The sequence below is a fragment of the Polyodon spathula genome, chromosome 3 (assembly GCF_017654505.1).
Source record: "Polyodon spathula isolate WHYD16114869_AA chromosome 3, ASM1765450v1, whole genome shotgun sequence".
NCBI lineage: Eukaryota > Metazoa > Chordata > Actinopteri > Acipenseriformes > Polyodontidae > Polyodon > Polyodon spathula.
Genome location: NC_054536.1, coordinates 38093551 through 38117747, shown reverse-complemented (window position 1 = coordinate 38117747; position 24197 = coordinate 38093551). Strand labels below are relative to the sequence as shown.

The 24197-nt window shown below is 36.3% G+C and overlaps 1 protein-coding gene across 1 annotated transcript in view; it reads left to right on the top strand.

Annotated features, from left to right (window-relative positions):
• Window positions 1-24197, top strand: part of LOC121313066 (receptor activity-modifying protein 3-like) — a 45487-nt gene that overhangs the window by 6910 nt on the left and 14380 nt on the right. The window contains exons 2-3 of the mRNA XM_041245205.1: window positions 15753-15782; window positions 16627-16783. Of these exons, the coding sequence (XP_041101139.1) occupies window positions 15753-15782; window positions 16627-16783 (187 nt within the window). The remainder of the gene's footprint in view (window positions 1-15752; window positions 15783-16626; window positions 16784-24197) is intronic.

The following is a 24197-nucleotide window of genomic DNA, read 5'->3' as shown; positions in this document are numbered from 1 at the left end:
ATCCCAGCAAATGTGTTCATTTGCAGAAGATATGTCCCTATTCCAAATAGCATTAACCACCAATGGTTTATATGAGGCTCTTAATTGAGTATAAAGTGTGGATACCAGTCTTTTCATTTCACCCCCTGTGTTTAGTATATTATGCAAAACATGAAATGGCAGTTCTGTCCCCCAGGGAATCCCATAGGCATGCATGGCGGAGTGAAGATTCAAATAAAAAAAGAAGTAACTTGTGCTCTGGAGTGAATACCCTTATCAATCCATTGTGGAAAGGAAAAGAGACGGCCGTCTCATAATTATGAAAAATAGACGAATGAGAGTGCCATTTTGTTCAAAATTTAGTGTTCTTTTCCACCAAATGGCACACTGATCAAATAAGAGATTATGGGACCAAAGCATAATTTGCATTGCTTAAGGGGAATGCTAGAATAAACCAAGTCTTGAAGTCATGTGGAAATACTATGTTTTCTTCTAGCTGTCGCCATGAAACAGGAGTCAAACCACACTGTGATCGGCCGCAGTACGAGTGACCAGAAATAATTTGAGATTTGATACAGACAGCCCCCCTGAGCATTTCTCATGATGGAATGTAGAGAATTTGATACGTGGCCTCCTTCCTCTCCACACGAACTTGGAGATTTCAGAATGCAATTTATCCCAATAACCACCAGGGGGAGGGAGCGGGAGCATCGAACTGAAAAAATTGATGCGTGGGCATATGTTCATTTTTATTATGGAAATACGAGCTTGTGGAGCCTCATCCATCTGTTTAAATCACTGTCTGAGTATCTTATTAAAGTTAGTTAGTACAGTCGAGTGTAAGGAGGAATAGATTTCTACACAGAGATATTTAAAATGCTTAACTACCGGTCTATTTGAGTGCAAGACTATATCTGTCATTGCAGCATTCAAAGGCATCAGTGCATCATCAGTTCATTTTATATCCCGATAGTGCACTGAAATCATTACAAATAGTTAGCAAATGAGGGAGTGATTGAGAAACATTTAACAAATAATAGCACATCATCAGCATAAAGCAAGATGTGGCACTGCAGATTTTTGACACTGATCGTGGTAAAAGTAACAGATTGGCGGATAGCTAGTGCGAGTGGCTCCGCGAGAGAGCGAATAACAACGGAGAGAGAGGGTATCCTTGATGAGTGCCCCTGGAAATAGCAAATTAGTGCCTTTGAGCACCATCGCCGAGGGATTAGCATATAACATTCCCCCCTTCCGCCGAGAGAAGCCCGAATAACAGCGGATGATATGAGGGGGTAATCCCTTTGGATGAGTGCCCCTGGAAAATAGGCAAAATTATATGCCCCTTTGGAAAGTTATCATTTTAATAAACCCTGAGATAGTCCCATTCCATGCAGTCAAAAGCTTTTTCAGCATCCAATGAAAGGACAGCACACGGGGCTTCAATGTCCATAGCTGTATGAGTAATATGATGGAGACAGCGATCATTATCTGCCGCTAATCGGATCTTAATAAATTAATTTAGTCATAGTCTCAAGTCTATGTGAGAGCACCTTGGCATACAATTTCATGTTTGTGTTTATTAATGAAAGGGGACAATAACTAATACATAGAGAGGGGTCCTTTCTTTTTTCAGTAACAGTGATATAATAGCAGTATTAGGGCAGATGACAGATAAGGTTTTCAAAAATGAAAAAAAAAACTTTAATGTCTTAAAAATTAATGCAGTTAGTATTTTTGGTTTCCTGTGAATGTGATATGTATATATATATATATATATATATATATATATATATATATATATATATATATATATATATATATGCTTGTCACACCTTAATTTATCTATTTTCTGCTTTTCTTGCCCTTTATACCATAAGTGTCCTTCGTATGAACTACACATTTTTCTAGAAATAAATTGCCCTATGTACAGTTTCTATACACAAAAACATTCATATATGCTATCCTGCTAAACAAGCAAACAATTAAATTTCCATCTATTTCTTTTTTCTTCATTTTCTTTCTGATGATTCCACTTTTTTTTTTAGAATGAGCTCACAATAATACCTATAAATAAAAAAAAATGACTAGAAAAGACAAAAATGATTTTTTTTACCACATTTAATTGATATATTCTACGTGTTTGTATAGATACAGCAAGTTTCACACAAATATCTGCACTTTAATACAATTAGCATATCAGTTACACCATAGAACCAAAGCAGGTTACGCTGGAGGAGTTCTGATTGTTATACTGAAACCATGGCCTATTTAATTAAAATACAGACCTAAATTATGTATTTATAATCTTAAAGGAAAACAGCCACATTAGTAGTGAATAATTGTTTAACTTTATTTTGTTTTTTTTGTTTTTTTAAATTACTACTAATCAACATTGGTGAACAGAGGAACATAACATAAATATAACATAACATGAGAAAAACAACAATAACATTTTGCATTAGGCACTTTGAAAGTATCATACTGCTAATACTGGAAAGTCAACAGCTACCAGGTTTTTGTAAATTTCATCCAGTCAGCGCTGCACAGTTTGAAACATCTGGAAGTGGAAGGCTGTGGCTCTGTAATTACTGCAACAATATCTTACTTGTAGTAAAAAATTACATCAGAAACTCTAGGCCAGAGAAATTGATTCTTATCATTTAACTGACTAATGCAGTTTACTTCAGCTTCTCTTTCTACCTCCTTAACAACTTACCAACGTATGGTAGTTCATCGTACATGACAAACAAACAAACTTGCCTGCTAGTATCTCATCATCAGGGACAGAGACATTTGAGCTGCATGAAGGGGAAATGTCATTTTTCTTGACATTCGTAAGGGATTGGGGTAATTTTTTTGTCAATATATATATATATATATATATATATATATATATATATATATATATATATATATATATACTTTTATAACATTTATCAATGCAATTGTAGAGTACATTACAGAAAGCTTGTGCATTAACATGGAAAATGCATGAAGCAGTTGTTATGTGTTTTTGTGTCTGCTTCCCTTGTCAATTCAAGAGCTGCTTTACTGATTGCTGTATGATAATCCTTCCATTCATGTAAACATTCTGAGCCTTAACTGACCTTTTATTAATTAAACTTTGGTCAAAAACCTTCAGCTGGTAAATTGCTTTCTTATGCTGTCCACAAGATGGCAACTACAGGTGGTCTCTAGGGGGCATTGATCAATTGCCATGACAGCAGAAAGTGTTCAGATCCTCAAGTTGTATGCAAAGTTTCACATTTGTAAAATGTGCAGTCTTGCCTATTTGTTGTGCTTATTAGCTGGACTATAATGTGTTGTTAGATTCTGTATCATATCAGATTCTGTATTATTAAATCATGAAAAAGCACCTTGATCGCCTTTTGGAAAGGTAGGTTGCTCTTGATATAGGGTCTTCATTACCACGGGCTCTATATTGAGTTAATTTTCCATGCTTGACAAGGGCATCTGAAAATGAAGAAAAATGAGAAAAATATATATACGTGTGTCATTTTAAACTTGGCTGTTCATAAAAGATCAATGTTTATTGGCTCTTCTTAATAAGTAATCTATAAGTCTTTTAAATTGAGAGATCATGCCTAAAGTCATATGGTGTAACCACCAGGATATTTTGGTGTAACCTAATTTTGGTTACGTCAAAGGACATTTTGCGGTTACACACGAAGGACATTTTCCATCTAATGCTAGTGTAACAGGCAATTATTAGACCACCTATGCAAAGCAATGACATTGAAGAAATTCTATAACAATCAAATATCTAGAGGGATGTTAATTGTTAAATGTTTCTTTGTTATCACCTTAGAGTTTAACTGAAGGACATGAGATTATTTCAATGTCCTAAAAGGAGCCATGAATATGCATTTTTTTAACATTTATGAGAGACATACTGACCTTGCTCCACATGTGCTGAGTCCCTTTCTGACTTCCTTGTATACGGAGGTCACAGGTCACGTGGAATCTTCAGGCAATATGGTCTAAAATGGCTGTTCAATGGTGGGTACACCGTAGGACATCTGAGGACATCAATTTCTCTGACAAAAGTATTTCTCATAAAAATCTCATTGTGAATTGAAATAATCAGATTCTCCTTATAACAAAAGACCCTCAAAGAATCGTGCTGGAGTATTCAATTATTTGTTTTATCTTTTTTTTTTAAGTTTATGAAAATGCATAAGCTTTCAGACAGTAACAACAAAGAACACTTTTACACTTTGGAAGCTCAAAAACCATAAGTATGATAATAATTCAAGCTATAATTATCATCGGACAGCAAAATTGACACATCACGTCATCTGCCCATTAACATCTCTGCGAAAAGAAGCCTTCTGTACAGCCGCCTGCACCATCTCCAGTAACACGGGTCCCAGTTGATTCCAAAAAGTAAGAAAAAAATTGAGGGGTATGCCATCAACAAGGAGATTTACCCTTACTTATATCTTGCAAAGCCTTTCTCATCTCCTCCAGAGAAAATGGAGCTCACAGCGCAGCTGATTTATCACCTGAAAGGTATGGCAATTGAAGGATCTGAAGAAACTACTCACATTTATCGCTATCATAGAGGATATCAGAACTGTATAGCGAAATTCAGTATTTATTTGTAGTGGGTCAGATACTATATCTCCTTCTGTGGTCTTTAATAGATGAAATATCTGCAAAATGTTCATTGCTACGAAGCCTTAAGGCTAGGAGGTGACGCTCTGCTACCATTAAAATAATAATTCTGTCTAGACCTATGGATGAGGAGCTCTGCACGCTGTCTAAAAAAAAGATTAAGGTCCTTCCTATTAATATCCAATTCAAGCGAAATAGCTTCCGAGAAAGAGCTCTGTAAAGTATGTCTAAGAGAGCTTATTTGGTTTCCAACACTTTAATTTTGCTCGGACATGATATGTTAAGGTTAGATGCAAATACTGTAGAAGTATCCCTAATAAAACCCTTAATTGCTTCCCATAAAATACGAGGATCATGATTAAAGTCGAGAAACTGATCAAATTTAGATTGAAATGACATTTGGAATGTTTCGTTGTAGTATTAATGTATTGTATTGAAGCTCCACCGTGTGGCTCGATTTGGGATGTCAGCAAATACAAATCTGCAAAAATTAGCATTATGGTCCGAGAGGGACATCAGGAAAATGTCAACCTTATGCATCTCAGAAAAGAGAGATTTTCATGCAAAAATGAAATCAATCTTAGAGAAGGATTTATGTCTGTCAGAGAAAAAAGTAAATTATTTAGCTGAGGGGTTAAGTAAGCTCCAAACATCAACTACACCAAAGTCAGATGCAAGTCGCTGCAAGGTAGAAGATGCCAGAATTTGCTGTTGCAGACCTGACGTGTCAAGAGCCAACACTGCATTCATGTCAGCACCAATAATTAAACTAAAATCAGACAAAATCTAACAATAATTTGGTCAGTGAGTTAAAAATTCTGGATCAAACGTCGTTGGGGCGTAAATTGAAACAAAGGCAATTTTTTTTTTACCTGAGATGCTGGTTTTTAGATTTGATACCCACCCCTCTCCGTCTCCCCCCCATGCCCAAAATAGTGATCTGAAAACTGGTGTAATAAAATCAGTGAGCCCTTTGTTTTGTTGTCTGTGAAGGAGAAAGTGGACACATAAAAATATTTGTTAGCAAATCAATGAACATCTTGTTGTTTAAAATGAGATTCCTGTATCATGGCTACATCTTCTTTCTTTCTACGCAAGAGATGAAGGCAACTATCCCATTTGTTGGGAGACTTAAGCCCTCGCACATTCCAAGACATCACCTTTATATCAATCATGGGTATCAAAAACAAATTCAGAGGTCAGAGAAAGATATGAAAGATAACATGTACTGAATCCAAATACATATATAGTCATCACAATGCCGAGCAGTGGTACAACACAAGAGTTACCAAATGCAGAGACAAACACCACGATGCAGAACAATGAAACAGTACTAGAGTTTCTAAGGTATTCTAAGGTAAAAATAGTTTCAATGAAATGTTTTGATTAATTCCTTCATCTGTGACACTTGTTGAAACTTTTGTCAACTTTTGTCAACAGTTTCTTATAGTTTTACCTTTGTTGTAGGATTTGTGAGGGGAATCACTCAAATGGGTTTCCTCTGCATCTAGCCTGATGGTACTACATTAAAGCCTATTTTTAAAATTATGTAAAAGATAGTAAAGAAAAATAAGATACAAGCAATAAAAATTATATACAGTATGTATGTACAGTACATGGGTTGGGCGTGAAACATCATACCATTGTTAGAGTTTGCAGAGCCACCATGGGAAACCAGAGCAGCATTGCTTTGAGCCTGTAAGGGGGGACGTACATGTGACCTACCACCTCAAAGTCCTTGAAGAAAGTTCTGCAGCAAAATGCCTATGGAATTTTGAAATTGTTCTGTATGAAACATAGGGGCTCCTATTCACTATACTGGACTGTTTGAAAGGATGTTTTGTTAAAGCCCATTTGATTAATTAAATACAGTTTAAAGATCTGTTTAATTTTTTTTTTTTTTTTTTTTATAGAGGGTTAGAATTTTATTCCAGTTGGATTATTCTCAATTTTCAAATAACTTAATAATAACAGATGCTAAGATCTGTATTTTAAATAAAAAATCATGTAAGTCCTTTGGCAACATACTGCTATGTGAGTGGAAGCCCATCTTCCCAGTACTGGCCTGTATACTGAAGGATATGCAGATTCTAAATCATAATTAAAAAGAAATATAGTCCACTTGTAATACAGAATACACCCCAGGGAGTCAATTTGCAGAATAAATGATCAATTGCACAGATAGCCATAATACAGCATAGTTTATTTTCATGTGTTTCCTTTCAAACAATTTGATACTGTATAATCTTTGGCAAGTAGCACTAAACAAACAACAAGGGATTTAGTTTGGCAGCCGTTTCTCTTTACTGTTATCAGTAAAAAAAAATAGTATATTAATAGAACTGCTTGTAATGCTGTACATTTATCTTTTTGGTTCAAAGAGTATTCCCTACAGAATATTGTAATATATTTAATTATATGAAACCGTTCAAGTCTTCCGATTAAATTCTTTAAAAAAAAGCTAACTGTAAAACTGAATGTGTTCATGAGGATTGATGATAAAAGAACAAGCATGAAAGTGACATTCACCCCCCGCCAAGACTGTCAATTCAAAATTAGAGATATCAGTAACATCAAAAATTATAACAACATGACTTACATCCACTGCATGGATGTAAAAATGTAAGTTTGACATATAGACAGATGGAGAGAAGCCTTCATTTTCTCCAAGATTTTGATATTCTTAATAACTTGTACTAATTTTCGTTCAGACCAAAATAAGATAGGCTTATACTGTATGTAAATGTGTCATATGGACAGAGGCAGACAGACACACAGGGTGCCCCCATATACCCCACGATAACAGATAGACAGTATGTGAAAATGTTAGTGTGACTTACAATACAGATAGACGGTTTGGCAGAAAAACAACTTCCATATATCCAGAAATCATATTACGCTCTTATAATTGTTGTTAAAGAATGTCCTTAGCAAGTTTGCACAATTGCACATCTCTCTCTCTCTCTCTCTCTCTCTCTCTCTCTCTCTCTCTCTCTCTCTCTCTCTCTCTCTCTCTCTATATATATATATATATATATATATATATATATATATATATATATATATATACACACACACAAAACTCATATGTATGTACGTACACCTGGATATATGCACCCATAAGGGGTAATAAGTAATTTCCGATGAACACAACATCAAAAAAGATCTTGAACATAATTTTGTATACTCCCACCCAAGACAACTTATTGTGAATGAAGGAACCAGGTCACTGGTCACCCAGGCAACAGCTGCCTCCACAGTAATACCAGTTTTGGATGCCAGGGAGTCTCTCCTGAAACACTTAATGAGGAGTACAGTCGTCTCCGCACATAGAAACACCTCTTAAGAAAACAATTTGCCAAAGAGAACACCCTTGTGGTGAAACAGATTTTTCGCACTGTAAATGCTCCACCTAAAAGAACAGGAACTTTGTTTAAAAGAACACCTTTTTGGCACTGATAGCAATTTGTTCACAAATGATACAGTACTGTTTTGTAACCTGAAAACTCATCATCATCATCATACTTAAATTCAAATGGTTTATTCAATCTTTTCAAATATCATCTCGAGAGTGTCTTAAGGAACACTGATTGGTTTATTCAGTCTTTCCAGAACCTCCATTATATCATTGCCTCGCTTTGTATTCTGATTGACGCGAGTGCACCTCATCGCTACAAAATGGCATGTAAACAAACGTTAAAATGCGCCACTGTTTCTCTTGCTAAAAAAGTTGGAAATTGTTTGAGCGCCTGAAAAAACCCTGAATCAGATACAAGTCGCAGAGCAATTTGGTGTTTTCCGTTCTGGTGAGTTGATTCACCATTCTGTTAAATAATTTTGTGCATGTCTTGAATATTGCTCCTGCACAGGTATTCATAATGAATCTAGAGCTGCTGTTGCATTTTTTAACATGTGTGGGGGTGCTGTGTTAATATAGTTTGACAGTTTATTAACATTAGTTTGTCTGTTACTTTATTATTATAGTTTATTCCAGGGCTGGCAATGGAACATGAAACAAGCAATGTGATTGGTCAAGCAAGGTTCCAGCTGTCTGTATATTGGATAGATACGGACAGTGGGAGCCTTATCACATATTCACAATCAATGCAGTGCCTCACAGAATTTAAAGTAACAGTAGCCATCTTGTTTATAGTTGCACACATACAATAAAGCTATAAAACTGAGTGATCAATTACCAGCAATAAAATCCCAAAAGTAGTAAGTAGACATGACGATTTGGACGAAGAACAATTAAATAAACTGGAAGATGGCAAAACAGAAAAAAATACCAAATAAATAAATGAATAAAAATTGCTGTCTTTATACTCACTCACCCCAACTTTGTCTTTTTAGTGGTTTGTAAACGCTACAGAGAAACACAAAAAAGACACCTGCACATTATCCACCTCTCAGACCTTGAAATATCACTAAAATCCAATTCATCGTCATTTTTTTTTTTTTTACTGCTATTCTGTAGAAATAACAGTGTCTTGCAGTCACAGAAAAAAAAAAATGAATTCAGTGCCATCTCAACTTTTCCTCCTGGTGGATCTTTTCAATGGCAATGCAAAATTAAGCACATCAAAAATAAATACACGGTGATTAGAAAGTAAGTTTACCACATCAATGTTAATGTGGTAAACTTACTTTGTTATCACTGTATATTTATTTACTTTTGAAAGTTCCAACTAAATCAATTTATTCAGCTTAACTTATTGTGTAGGTCAAAGTTATAAATGGGACTACATTTGTAGTCCCTTTGTTGGCATAATTAATAAAAAACTTTTTTTTTTGCCCTACAAATTACTTCGTTTTTTTTTTTTTTTTTTTTTTTTCAAATCCACTGTTCCATCTGGATTATAAATGCAATAAGGCCATTCAGGTCATCTGTATATGTCGAATATTTTGACTTCTCGGGGGTGGAGGCACTTGACCTCAACTTGTGCCGCACAATGCCCCGAGACGTCTGTATAGTTGATGTATATAGTAAGTTGTAGATAGTAAGTCGTGTGCACGAGATAGTCCCCTCCCTTTTTAATTTACACCACGTCCCTTTAGGGCAGGAGTCTTCAACTGGGTACTACTGGGTCTTTGTTTCAATCGAGCTGTCAGTTACTTAATTGCACCAATTATTGGCTTAATTAGTCAAGATTAACAGGTGTTCCAGATCTTTAGTCATTGTTGATGTAAAGACACCTAGAAAAACTGCAGGATAGGGGCTCTACTGCATGCACCCAGGACTGGTGACCGTGTTAGTACATTGTGGGGTAGGACACTGCAACCCTGTTATTATTTACCCCTTATTTGCACTGTTTATTTGCACTACGCATTGTTGTGTATTGCCGGGGATTATTATTAGGTCACCAGACCTGGATTAAAAAAAATAACCGTTTTTCCAACTGGATTATAAATCTCTCTGATTGTTACGCACCACATCACTCCTGCACCTGTACGCAATAAACCACTTTGCCACACATACTTATAAGAGTATGAAAACAATGTGTGCGATAATCGAAAAGATCTTCTGCTTATGCTGCCGTTGGTTGAAAGGCAGACACAGGCATTGACATTTGCAAAGGATTTTGTGTGACCTGAGACAGGCAAGTATTCATTACTTTCACAAAATATTTTGCTTTGTAAATGCATTATCTAAATGAATGTTATTAAATTAAATACTTCCTTTTGATCATATTACATCTTCTGACTTTTACAGTGTATGTAAGACATACATAATTACAGGAAAGCATGTCAGAGACAAATAGAAAATTCATAAGTTATGCGCCCTCTTTTAAGAGACCACCTGTGTTAAGAGGCCACTATTACTATTACTAATACTGTCCCTTGAGTGGTCTCTTAATACAGGTTTGACTGTGTGTGTGTGTGTGTGTGTGTGTGTGTATATATATATATATAATATATATATATATATATATATATATATATATATATATATATATATATATATAATAATGTCGACATTTACCAAGCAAAATGGTAAATGTCCAAATAAACATAAGAATGCTTTACTTTGGACATTTACCAATAAATTTCAAGAATAAGCAAGTGGCTTTGGCTAATAACAGAATGTTGCTTTCATGCATTGTAAGGCTTCAGGAGTATTGTGTAAGTGCCACAAAATACGACAATAACTAAGTACACATATCTATTGAGGCTCTAAATGATTTAATTTGTTTTGTATTGAATGTTATTTTTCATCAAACTACTACATATTTGGAGTACAACATCCTTCAACACCACTGTGAATTGTTTATATGCACATTTACCAGAATGTTGGTCGTTCTACATAAGTGGATCACAATATTACTACTTTAATGCCCAATTGTGCATTACTGTAAGCTCATTAATGATTTTGTTAATGGAAATTGCATATGCAGAAATAAATATATTCTTCAACATTAATGATTATTTTGTTAATTGACAATTTATATGTAGGAAAAAAATTCTTCAATGATATACCTGTATTTACCAATAAACTTCGCTAAATCGTAAGATTAATCGGTAAATGTCCAAAAAGCAATCTATTTTTTGATAATCTTGGATATTTTCCAATAAGCTTTGATAAATCATAAGATTAACTGGTATATATCCAAAAAACAGTATATTTCTTCATAATTTCAGATATTTACCGTCTTATTTGTTGTCATTTACTGGTAAAATTTAAGACAGACCATATTCTGACTTTTACCTTAACATTTATATAGTCCTATCATTTTGTGTACTTAAACAGTTCCCTCCTAAATCATTGCTGCTGCTGCTGCTATAGCTTTGTCACAGGCTTGGTGGTGACGTCAGACCAGGAAATACACACAAGCTCAGTACTGGGAGTTGAAGCGCTGATGCATGTTTTAATAATAAGTACAACATTTAAACAAAACAAAAACACTTAACAAAAGCATAAGGCACATCGGCCAAAAGAAATAGACAAAACACAGTGAACAACATGCTGGTTTAAAGCCAGGACAAGTAACAATAGTTATTGTTATCTTTTGCTCACATTCCTCCTCTGAACAAAACCCAACACAGAGTGAGAGATTTCTGCCTCTTTTATTCATCTGTGCCTGAGCTTGGTTGCTTGTTAATTATTCAGTCGGACTCAGGCACATTCTGTAAGTGAAGCGATTTGACAGGGAAGGTAATTAATCCTACCCTGCCTATCTAAAACACCCGTACACAACAAACATACATTTTAAACAATAATAACACCTAACAAAAAACACAAAATACACACAGGGGTGGGGTGTACCCTGTCACATGTTGGTTTTGTTTTTACTGTCTCCACACACTAAAAAGGTTTTTCAGATGGACCTATCCTAGGTTAGCATTTACCTAAACTTTTTACTGCCAAGTGTACAATATCTTCAACATAAAATAAACATTAAATAGGTATGAGAACTTACCCTGGACAGTAAAGGGTTAAGATGTGGTGGAGTGACTGGTGGGCAGATTTAGATATCCTAGCTGAGGATGAATACAAACACTCCAATTCAGGAAAACATACACTAACAAATTGGGCATTTGGCTGGTTTCTAGAATGTCTGTTAATACTTAAATGTATAAAATAACCCCACAATATGTAACAAAAGGCAAAAGGCTTAATTATACAGCATAAATGGCAGCTAATTAGGTTTCCAATTTAAGAAAGGCATCTATTTACATTTTTGTCAATCACAATATTGCACCTACAGAATGATAATACCTCTAATCTTGCACTGGTCTTTAGGGACCATTCACGAGGAATTGAGAAGACAGTTCTGTCACTATGCTCATTTGATCCTTGCCTTTTAAGCCAGACAACAAGCAAACATATGCTTCAATGTCTAAAGCAATACTGGTTTAATGATGTGATGTGATTTAGAAATGGACAAAGACCAATAAAACTTATGTCATAGTAAATAAAAATAACTCAGTCAATAAGTTAACAGGCTGGTTGCAATTCTTTGCTATTATTACTATTTCATTTTCTCAGGCTGTACTTAACCTGTGTGCATTATTTACATTTACAAGCCTCAGACCATTATGAATTTAAGAGAACACAATTCTTACAGTTATTATCCTTGGGGAAAGCTGTTGTGTATTATACAATTCTGGAGCCTAATTGAACACAACCAAATGGCAGGTAGCCCATTAGTATGGTGTGGGAGGCTGTTTTGAGGGCAGTGGCCACAGTTATCTTTTATTGTCCAATAACGTACTGTAACAGGAAACAGCCATTCTACACTAATATGTTCCCAGGCTGGGACCTGTTTTTTTTAAAACCCAACAAGTTAATGGAAAATATTCACTTCCTTGGCTCTTAACTGTTTTTTGTCAAATAGGGGATTTCCTGATGGTTATTTTGATGCCAGGTGCAGGGGTTTTCTAAAGTGGCGCTGGTGGGGGGGATTAACTGAATCTCCATGGGACGTGGCGGTTGTTGTGATTTCCAAGCAATATGGAGCAGAAATGTGAAGTATAAAAAATTATGGGCTTGATTTTGCGAAAGGGGTTACATTTTCAGTGGAAACAGCAAAATCCCCTGATTTTTTCCACCTGTTAATACAGTATAAAATATCCTTCTATTTTCTAAAGTGATCCTTCATTTCAACTGCAGGCAGATCACGTTTCATGCGTAATTTTCTGCACTTCGTAGGAGCTTTAACTTAATAAGTAATGAGCATTTAAGCAGTGTAGTTTGCCCCAAAAATGTCTTTCTTTCAAATGTGTTAGAAGTGCTCTACAAACACAATCAAACATTGTCCCAAAACAAAGAAGACCAACTGTAAAGGCAAAACCTGGCAAATTCTTGCTTAATGGACTTGAGCTGATTGTGTCATTTGTAGAGTCTTATCAGAACCACTTGATTAACTTAGGACAACATAAAACAAACAAACATGATATTATGTACACTGATAAGAAAATATGTAATATTGCAGGACAATGCAGTAGTGTAATGTTAACAGACTGATTGTAGTATATGTAAATTGTCATGAAACATATATAATAACTGGTGAGCACATTTTTTCAATAGGCTCGTCCAGTTGATATGTCCTGTAATACATGGCCAGCTGATACAGGAAACACATGCTCATTATCGCCAGCAACAGATCGTGACCTCAGCACGAGCTGTCAAACTGAAAGAAATTCCAACCGTACCTCACATAGTTACTGTCTTTTCTAACTCGCTTCTTAGCCAGGAAATAATTGCTCTCCATAGATTATAAAAAATATGGTGTAAGGTTTTGTGTAGCATCCCACCCCTAGGGTGGGCATTACATTCTCATATCACACACTACCCTATGCATTATTCTCTATATAATATACTGGCACATTTACTGACATTTCCAAATAAAAATGTGATAATTGTCGTTCATTAATCTGGCAGCCAGAAGCTATATATATATATATATATATATATATATATATATATATATATATATATATATATATATATATATATATATATATATATATAGACACACACAGTGCCTATAGAAAGTCTACACCCCCTTTCAAAATCTTCACTTTTGTTGGCTTATAGCCTGGAATTCAAATGCATTAAATTTTTTTTTTTTTTTCATTTATCTACACATCCTACCTTGCTACTTCCAAGTGAAAAAAATATTGTAGAAATTTGTAGAAAATTAATTAAAACTAAAAACTGAAATTGCTTGGCTGGATAAGTGTCTACCCCCCTACAAGTCTTAACCCTAATAGTAATGCTAAATTAGTTCATTAAGCAGTTCCTGTAAGTTCCCTGTGCTGGGTAGGGCATTTCAAAGCACCAAGGTGCTTTCAAAAGAACTCCGGGTCAAAGTTGTTGAAAGGCACAGATCAGGGGATGGGTATAAAGAAATATCAAAGGCCTTGAATATTCCTTGGAGTATGGTCAAGACGGTTATTAAGAAGTGGAAGGTGTACGGCACCACTAAGACCCTGCTTAGATCAGGCCGTCCCTCCAAACTGGCTGACCCAGCAAGAAGGAGACTGATCAGAGAGCTGCCAAGAGGCCAATGGCAACTTTACAAGAGCTACTGGCTTTTATGGCCAAGACTGATCAAAGTGTGCATGTGACAACAATATCCCATTCACTCCACAAATATGGCCTGTATGGTAGGATGGCAAGAAGGAAGCCATTACTCAAGAAAGCCCACCTTGAATCCTGTTTGAAGATTTGTGGTCTGACGAAAGTAAAATGAAACTTTTTGGCCTAAATGCTAAGCATTATGTTTGGCACAAACCCAACACAGCACATCACCCAAAGAACACCATCCCTACTGTGAATCATGGTGGTGGCAGCATCATGTTATGGGGATGTTTCTCATCGGCAGGGACTGTGGCACTTGTCAGGATAGAATGGAAAATGAATGGAGCAAAGTACAGAGAAGTCCCTGAGGAAAACCTGCTGCCCTCTGCAAGAAAGCTGAAACTGGGACGGAAGTTCGCCTTTCAGCATGACAACTACCCAAAGCACACAGCCAAAGCTACGCTGGAGTGGCTAAGGAACACAAAGGTAAATGTCGTTGAGTGGCCCAGTCAGAGCCCCTACTTAAATCCAATCGAAAATTTGTGACTTGAAGATTGCTGTCCATCAACGCTCCCCAAGGAACTTGACAGAGCTTGAACCGTTTCATAAAGAAGAATGGTCAAATATTGGCAAATCTAGGTGTGCAAAGTTGGTAGAGCAAAGTTGTTGGTGTGCAAAGTTGTATTTTTAATATATAATTTTAAATAAAAACTTTTTTCCCCTTAAAAGTGTGGAGTATGTTGTGTAGATAAGTGGAAAAAATCCTCATTTGAAACCACTGACAAACACACACACACACACACACACACACACACACACACACACACTTATATATATATATGAAGGTAATTAATTATGATCAATAGGGTAATCACTATTGACCGGTGTGTTGAGTTGAGTTTGTGACAACATCTAACATTAGATTCCACTCAAAAACTGAAAACCACCATCATGACAGCTAACAAATAACTAAACTGTTGCACATCAGCCCAGATGTCCTTATTGGACTCACTGTCTAATAGTAATGCCTAGAACATCTGCAAATGTAATGCAGAAGAATTATAATATTGATACAAAGCTGATATATTCTTTTTGTTTTATTTTGTAGCAAACAGCTTGATGACGAGTGGACTTTCAGGTAAGCAACCTCACATATTTTCCAGTTAATTAGTATCCACATTTGTTACTATGCTTAACTACCGTTTTATAAATATCCACTAGCATACCTGTATCTTTTACTGCCTAACATCTTTCTCTCTGCCAGTCTCTCCAAATTACTTTTTGAAAGAGGGCTTGGTGCTGTATCTGGCTAATTCAATAACAGCTTGAGGCCTGAGTTCAAATTCATCTAAAGTCAGAAGTAAAAAAAAAAAAGAAATACTGTACTGCAATTGTCAGTGTCTCTTAGAGGACTGAATATCAACAGGTATTAACGTCCAGATTAATCAAAGCTCTCATGAACTGAGCTGTGCACAGTCAGCTGCTTTACAGAAATGTACGTTCAATATTTCATAATGGGTAAGGTCAAGACAGATAATATACATGTGAAAGTACAAAAATAAAAAAATACCAAACAAATAACACAACTGATAAACAACTAAAGTAGGTCTCAATCTCTAGAAGTACATGAGACTATTTTATTTATATGGACCAAAATTAGCAAAGTGGAAGTTAAAAATGCATTGTGATGTCTTCAGACCTGAACCTGAAGCTGCTGTCATTATGAATTAAATAACATGAGAGATACTTGGATAACTGGACAGTAAAACAAAAAGTGGAGAGACTTTTTTGTTTCAATTGATGATTACAATGAACCATCAAATAACCGCCACACAAAAATCATACCTTAGATGTGTGCCATATAGTTATAGTGTAAGGTCTGTAATATATATATATATATATATGGATGACTATTTTAGTTGGCTGCTGTAGTAAGAAGGCATGTTACTGAATTAACTTTGTCACTGTTTGACATTTTGCAGCCACGGAAGACAAACTTCAACAGATCCATAAACCAAATGTAATTACATGTAATGAAACTGCCCTGATGCTGAAGATGTCAAGATGTGAAGATGACTTTAAGAGAGATATGGACCTCGTAGATCCAAAGAACTGGTGTAACTTGACATATTATATCAAGTAAGAGCCATTTGCCTTTCTTGTCTTTAATGTTATATTAACTGCTCCAGTTGAAACGCCATTCAACATTTCAAGACCTTAGAAACCACATTTGGGTAACTGTAGTTATTCTGATTTCAAAGATTTGGCTTTTAATTATTGTTAAGCACAAGTGCCACTACTTTGGATTTGTTTGTGGTTACAACTGTTAATGTTTCAAATTTTGCTGACCCCATTCATTGAGGCCAGTGAATATATTTTATGTAAAGGCTTGCCACTCTTCAAGCAAGTCTCTTAACCACAAGGAAAAAGAGCTGGGCTGGTCTGCATACGTTTTTAAGGCGGTTCTACACTGGAGGTGGGCTAACAGTGATTGGAATTTATGGGTGCGTCTACCAGAGCATGTGAACGGAGTGGAGCGCCCATAAACACCGCTCCTCGCTCTCTTCCTCTTTGAAACAGCTTGGTCCAAGGCTTTTATTTCCCCAGTCTACTCCACTCCAGTGCTTCTAATTCTGCAGCCAGCTCCACTCACACTCCGCTGCACTGCTAGTGTAAATCACTTCCAAAATACAGAGATAGTGGAACTGGTTCCTTTGAAATTGGGAATGCGGTTCCTGCTTTGGTGCCGACGAGCTAGGTACAAATATCAGGGATCCAGTTCCAGTGAGTACTGTTAGGTTTTTAGTAAAACTGATTATTAAAACATTAATTTCTATCAAAAATACATTTGATAACTATAATTGACACGTTCAGGTCGGCAAGATATTTATTACAGCAATAACGTTTGGTTTTTTTAAGTTTGTATTTATTTATTTTGTTTAATTATATTTATTTCCCTGGAGAATAATTCAATCTCACTTTTACATGTGATGAAAAAGCTTTGGGTAAAGAGAATCTTCTGCACCTCGAGTGGATCATTCACAAGGCAACCCCAAGCCGAACATGACATGATTTCAGCTATCTAAAAAAGTAATTTAACCCCAAGCCAAAGGGGTTGTATTTTGGCTTGGGATCCTAACATACACTGATCTGTTTGCACACACCATGTGGTTAAAGATATTTTTAATTGTATAAGCTTTGTGAAATTTGCCATTAACATGGTTCATATACAAGCACACAATGGCTTTCGCTGTTGTAATAAAACTCTTACTGTGCAAATTGGTTATTATTGATTATTTGTTAACTTTCATTATACAGGGTGATTTCATAGATTGCTTAATATTGTCTGAGCATCGCAAATGCTGCATCGTTTATGGATTATATCTTAAGTGTCAAATATTTTTCCATTGCAAAATATCTTTTGGAGTGGACATTGGAGCGGGAGTGGTGCCAGAGGCTTTTCGCGCTCATGCTCACCTCAGGCACTTTACCAATTCCACTCCACACTGCTAGCAAAATGGTCCCACTCCACTCCTAGCTCTGCTCGTACTCCACTCTGCTCACATGCTCTGGTGTCTACACCACCATTGAGCGATGCGAGCGGCCAGTCTGGGTGAAACGAGCGACTCCACAGGAATAAAACTGTGTTCTATTTTCCCCGTGCATCGCGGGCGACTATGGTGAAATGGAACATTCAGAAAGGTTTAAAGTGAAATGGACCAATCAAAAGCAATGCCAGTAATATCAGTAAACTTGACACAGGTCATAACACAAATATGTGAGAAATTGATTCAGGAAGTGCAGCAATATCCTGTGCTCTACTATTGTTAATTAAATTCATACAAAGACAACAGTAAAAAGGACAATGCCTGGCAGAACATTTCAGGCATTATTATCAGTATGTCTGTTGAATGAATTTAATGAATGTACTGGGGTAGAGCGGGGCTTTTACTCTGGAAAAATAAAACCTATAATTGTTTGTTTTTTTAAATGTCCTCTGTGTGGTACTGTTGTGTGCTTTTCTGTTTTTTCACAAACTGGTTAAAACTCAAATGACAGGCTAGCTGTTTACGTTTCATGTCCAAAAGGCTTTTTTATCTTCTTTGGCGTCTACGACGCAGGAGAAGCATTGCAGCAGCACTGTGTCTGTCAATGTCCATGTTTGTACTAGCTGTCGATAAAAATCTGGGGAATATATATATACGGATAGGGTCACATGAAAGTTTCTGGTCTTAAAACACTCACCTTTAATGTAGTTACAAAATCTGCTCACATCGCTCGCCTCCAGTGTAGAACCACTTTTACAAAGCATTTTAATTCATCTCATATTACTAACAGGTGACAGAATCCATTAGAGCAGTACATCACACAACACTGTTACAGTTACAGTCCACCCTGGCCAGCCAGGAAGGCACTGATTCAACACACCAGCTCTGCAGGGTGTAAAGAATTCCTTAATGGTTACAGGAATTCTATTTGCATTACAGATTTGATCAGTCATTTACACAACAGTGTGTGCTACTTTAGGCATTTGTTGTCTTGTTAACCACGTGCTAGTAAGGATAATCTTGTGTTAAATAACCACCTTTATTATAATACAAAATCTTACAGTTTTCCAAAAACACTGAACCCAAACAATGGGTGAAAAAAAATATTTGGAGCATTCTGGTGCCATCTGCCAAATAAACAAACAATAAAATAATAAATCTATGCGACATGTTCACCCAGGTGACCAAAAATATTAGGCAGATGAGTATCGTATACTCTCCCCTAAAGGCTGAGAGATTTGGAGAATCCCTATTCGTTCAGAACCAAAAACCAAAAACCAAAAAATGTAAAATTTATGTAAATACATATATAATTATGGCCACCTACACCGCTTCACACATTTTGCTGAATGTGAAAATATCAAAAACTCCCCAAAGGAAAAAAAAATTATATCACATAATGTGATATCTACTTTTGTGAGACTGAAGATAACAGAGGGAAAATAAAAATAAAAAATTCCTAAAAGGAATAGGTGGCATCATATAGCAAAATGTAGTTTGTTTTGTTTTGCTTTCAATATGACAAAGGATATGGTATGGTTGGATGCTGGAATAAATAAGGTTCCAGATGTTGTTGGAATATGAGAATGTCTTTAATACTGTTCCTTGTGCAGATCTCATAGGCATCTGAAGACCACTGACCAAGATTTTTTATGACATGCACAGGAATATTTCGCTGAGCAGCTGTGTTTGCAGCTCCAATCCTGACTAGAGGTTGTCTGGACATATATAGGCGGTCTAGAATGATTCCAGATTTGCTTTGTTAATTAATTCAGTTTTCGGCAATGACGATGCCTTCAGATACACTGCTAGTTCTAGTTGTTGCTTCATTGATTGCAGGAAGCACTTGCTTTGCATGGGATGAGAAATCACCATCGGGTTGATTGAAAATGGATCACAGACAAAAATGATACATTCCTGGGAATGCTGAAGTTAAGTTGTCAAAGTGAGCACTAAAATTGTCTTTCAGCTGTACAATACAGTCTGTCATCATTAGGAGTCATTTTGAGTTACGTTTCACTTACAAGATAAAAGAATGATAAACTAAATTAATTTGTCTCTTAAGAGCTACAACGCAGATGCTATATTATTTTACTAATATTTATTTGGAAGTTACAAATACTATCACAGTTGTTGCTTCTTTTTTCCTTTTTGGTTTGTTTTCAACCGGCTTGACCAATACCGGTGGGTATTGCAAGTGGATCTGCGTCTGCCCACGTGACATTTGGCCCGCTGTCAAATTTAATTGAACTTGCTGAGAATAGGCTTGAAGATTAACCAATGAATGTTGACTAGTGAATGACACTAATCAATCTGGATTCTGACCCTTCCTTAGTACTGAGACAGTTACCTTGTGTGTTGTTGATGAGTTACTTAGCATGTTCAATAGAAGTGGTTCAGCTATTTTAATCCTGTTAGACCTCTCAGCAGCCTTTGACACTATAGACCACGGTCTTTTATTGCAGAGGGTGGAGCAGGATATGGGCATCTGAGGGACCGCACTCGACTGGATCAGGCTGTTTCTGACTGATCGCTCCCAAAAAATATCAATGGGTCCCTATTCCTCTTCAGCCAGGCCAGTCACATGTGGAGGCCGTATTATCTCCCCTACTGTTTAACATCTGTGTTAAGCCGCTGGGGAAACTGTTAAGGGCACATGGCCTGTCTTTCCACCAGTATGCCGATGACACTCTATATCTTGAAATTTGGGATGAGCAGGACTTTAATACTTTGTCCACTTGACTGTCTGATATTAAAAGTTGGATGTCTGGCAATTGGTTGAAACTGAACCCTGACAAATCAGAATATTGCTGCTTGGGTCGGAAGCTGAACTTGGCGATTTGAGGCATATGGCATATGGCATCGTTGTGTAACATACCTGTGCAGAGATACAGCATCATTTTGCAGAATTGATTTTTTCTGTTCATAATTCCCCTGGGTGTAAGGGATTCAGAAGAGCTTAAGAGAAGATTTCAGGCAGTTGAGAGCAAGACAGTGCATTGTCAGCTTGTGCTTTTCTTCTTTCTGTGAAGTGGTATTGTTTATATATTGGTTATGCTGCTTAACTTCAATTTTTAAAATGGTTTGGATAAATGAAGTGCTGTGATTGGCTTAACAAGACCACATGACCATGCGGTAAGAACTGTCTTACTGCATGGCTATGACATCATAGACCAACTTACTTACCTGATCTATTAATATACTACACCTTAGTAGTAACAATTCTCTAAACAGTGTTTCTGTAGGTAAAAATGTCAACATATAACTGAAACATTTAAATAACCCAACAATCTTTTTTTCATCTCTGTCAAAAAAATGGCAAATAAACTGTGGTATTTTGTCAGAGAACAGAACAAAGAAAACTCTAAGGTAAGCAGCAGCAGTAACACTTTATTCAAAAGCCATCTGAGAAATCACCACACAAGTCTCACTCAGCATGTAATATATATGCAGCAGCAGCATCTACTTATTAAACTAAATATCGCCTTATAAAACTGATTAGTGAGTATGCAATGTTTAAATTAGACACAACGGATACAATTCACCACTACCCTTCGATTTCAGAAACATATTTAAAACTAAATTAAAATCTCTCCTGCTCTCTTCTGACACAACTGTTGGACTTTTAAAAAAAGGTTGGGTACGACATAGAATTCTATTGTGCTCGCCGCGGACGGGAAGGACTGCGCAACTGACACGGAAGTTATTTAGACCACATATCATCTAATGCTGGTTTACCAACTAGGGAAATTATGGTGGTGACCGGCCATCGATGTGAAAACAGCCTCTGAATTTATTGGTCATCTTCTCTGGAAGACCCCAAAGCCTGAGTAGGATAATTTCCTACACACACACAAAAAAAAAAAAATACACTTGGAAGCTCCTCCCTTAATGTCAAGTGCCAGTGCAGTGTTTGGCTGTTTGTGAATCCTCTCTCAGATTCGGGAGATCAGTCTGCTTCCAATTGCCAAATGCCATTTTATCTTGAAGATTTTACATAAAAAAGTACAAAATATATGATTCAGGGACAATTTTTTTTTTATTGGAAGGATACATAATACATTTCAAATTTTTTCCTTACAATTCTTACCACACTTCCTGGGTTGTGTCGACATACCTTATTTCTGTTTAATTTATTTAAAATGATATGTTTAGTATCATAATGTTTTACATGATTCTCTATTGTTGTTTTCTGCAGATCATTGCGTGCCATGTATAAATTGCATCTGGACAGACACCTGAAGATAGATTGTGAGGAGATGAGGAGGAAGCATGTTACTGTTGCACTATGCATTGCAGTCCAGAGCTGTATGGAAGACTGATATGCTTCCCTACCTCACTTCCCCACAATCAGGCTTGAGAAGTCTCTTCAGATTAATATTTTTTTTTGCTGAAAAAGTAAGTATGGCTATATATATATATATATATGTGTGTGTGTGTGTGTGTGTGTGTGTGTGTGTGTGTGTGTGTGTGTGTGTGTGTGTGTGTGTGTGTGTGTAAGCAGAATGGTAATAAGGAATCATTCACAATGTGTTAGGATAGTAAACAGCAAACACATTAACCTTTAGGGGATTCTAGATTATATTTAGTATCCCTTTAGTGCCAAAGGATTCTCCAAGGCTTCACTGAATCAAATTAAATATTAGGACCATGTACAGCAGATGATACAGATATTGCTTTAGAAAAAGTGTTGAGGCAAACTGCCACAGAAACTTGGGAACACCTGTAGTACAACGTCCAGTTGGAGAGTATAATCTCTCACGCTGTTGATCTGGTAACTTGGAAGATGTATTTACTAAGTTTATTAATTATTGTATGTTTTGAGTGTGGTTTTAAGGAGGGAACATGGTAGAATACTTGTAATATTATTTGTGAGCTGCCTCTGAAAATCCGATCTTTATTTATGGTCACATGACAAAGAGGTAACGTCATCTTCAGCAACAACACAGAATTCACATAATTAGATTAAAGCTGCTATTTAAACACCTATGTTTGAGAGATCCCCCCACTGAGTCAAATGTTCACACTTTCTATTTTAATAACTATGTGTAAATGTGGATGGACACAGCTGTCAATAACACCCACCTCAGCTGGTGTTGATTGTCATTTTTGTGTGTGACTGCATTGAGACTGTAATATCTGTACCAGCACACAACTGTTGTAATTATCAGTGAATGATGCAGACCTTTATAAAATAAGTTATTTCATTTACTCTTTACATTTTTTAACCCGCATGAAATCTGAAAATTGGACAAAGCTACATTAATGCAAGAACCAGATATTTTCCAAAAACACATTTCTGCAGTTCACTTACCTCCTTATGATTTACAATCCTTCCGACTGGTTATTTTTTTATGGTATTTGTTTAAATATTTTGTAATTTTTGCTTTTTGACATATTCAGGAGCTGCTGTTCTGTCCTTTTTGTCTGCTATATACAGATGAAGCCAAGCTATCTATAGATGTTCATGTGGGGTAAAAGAACCTCCGGGGATTAGAGGGATCTTTAGTTGTCCTCCGAGGGAAAGTGTTGCAGAAGTGAAGCAGCATAGTGGAGGAGGAAGGGAAGAGGAAATGAAAAGCAAGACAGGAAATAAGTGTGTGACCTACAGTAGGGATTAAATAGGGAGTCTGACAAATATTTTACATAAGAAAGTTTACAAACGAGAGGAGGCCATATGGCCCTACTTGCTCGTTTGGTTGTTAGTAGCTTATTGATTCCACAATCGCATCAAGCAGCTTCTTGAAGGATCCCAGGGTGTTAGCTTCAACAACAGGGGACAGAACAGGGGGGAGGAGCCCTAGCTCCTGCCCCATGAACCACACTGTAAGGTAACAGGACTCAGCATCGTCTGGTTTACAGCTGTGTATTGTGTGTAACAAATAAAAACTTAAACCTTTGTATCTTTCAAAACTTGAACCTTTGTATTACTTCCTGAAACCATAGTCAAAGCAACTTAACACAGAAAATATCACAATTTTTGTGAAATTGCAATAAACTAAATA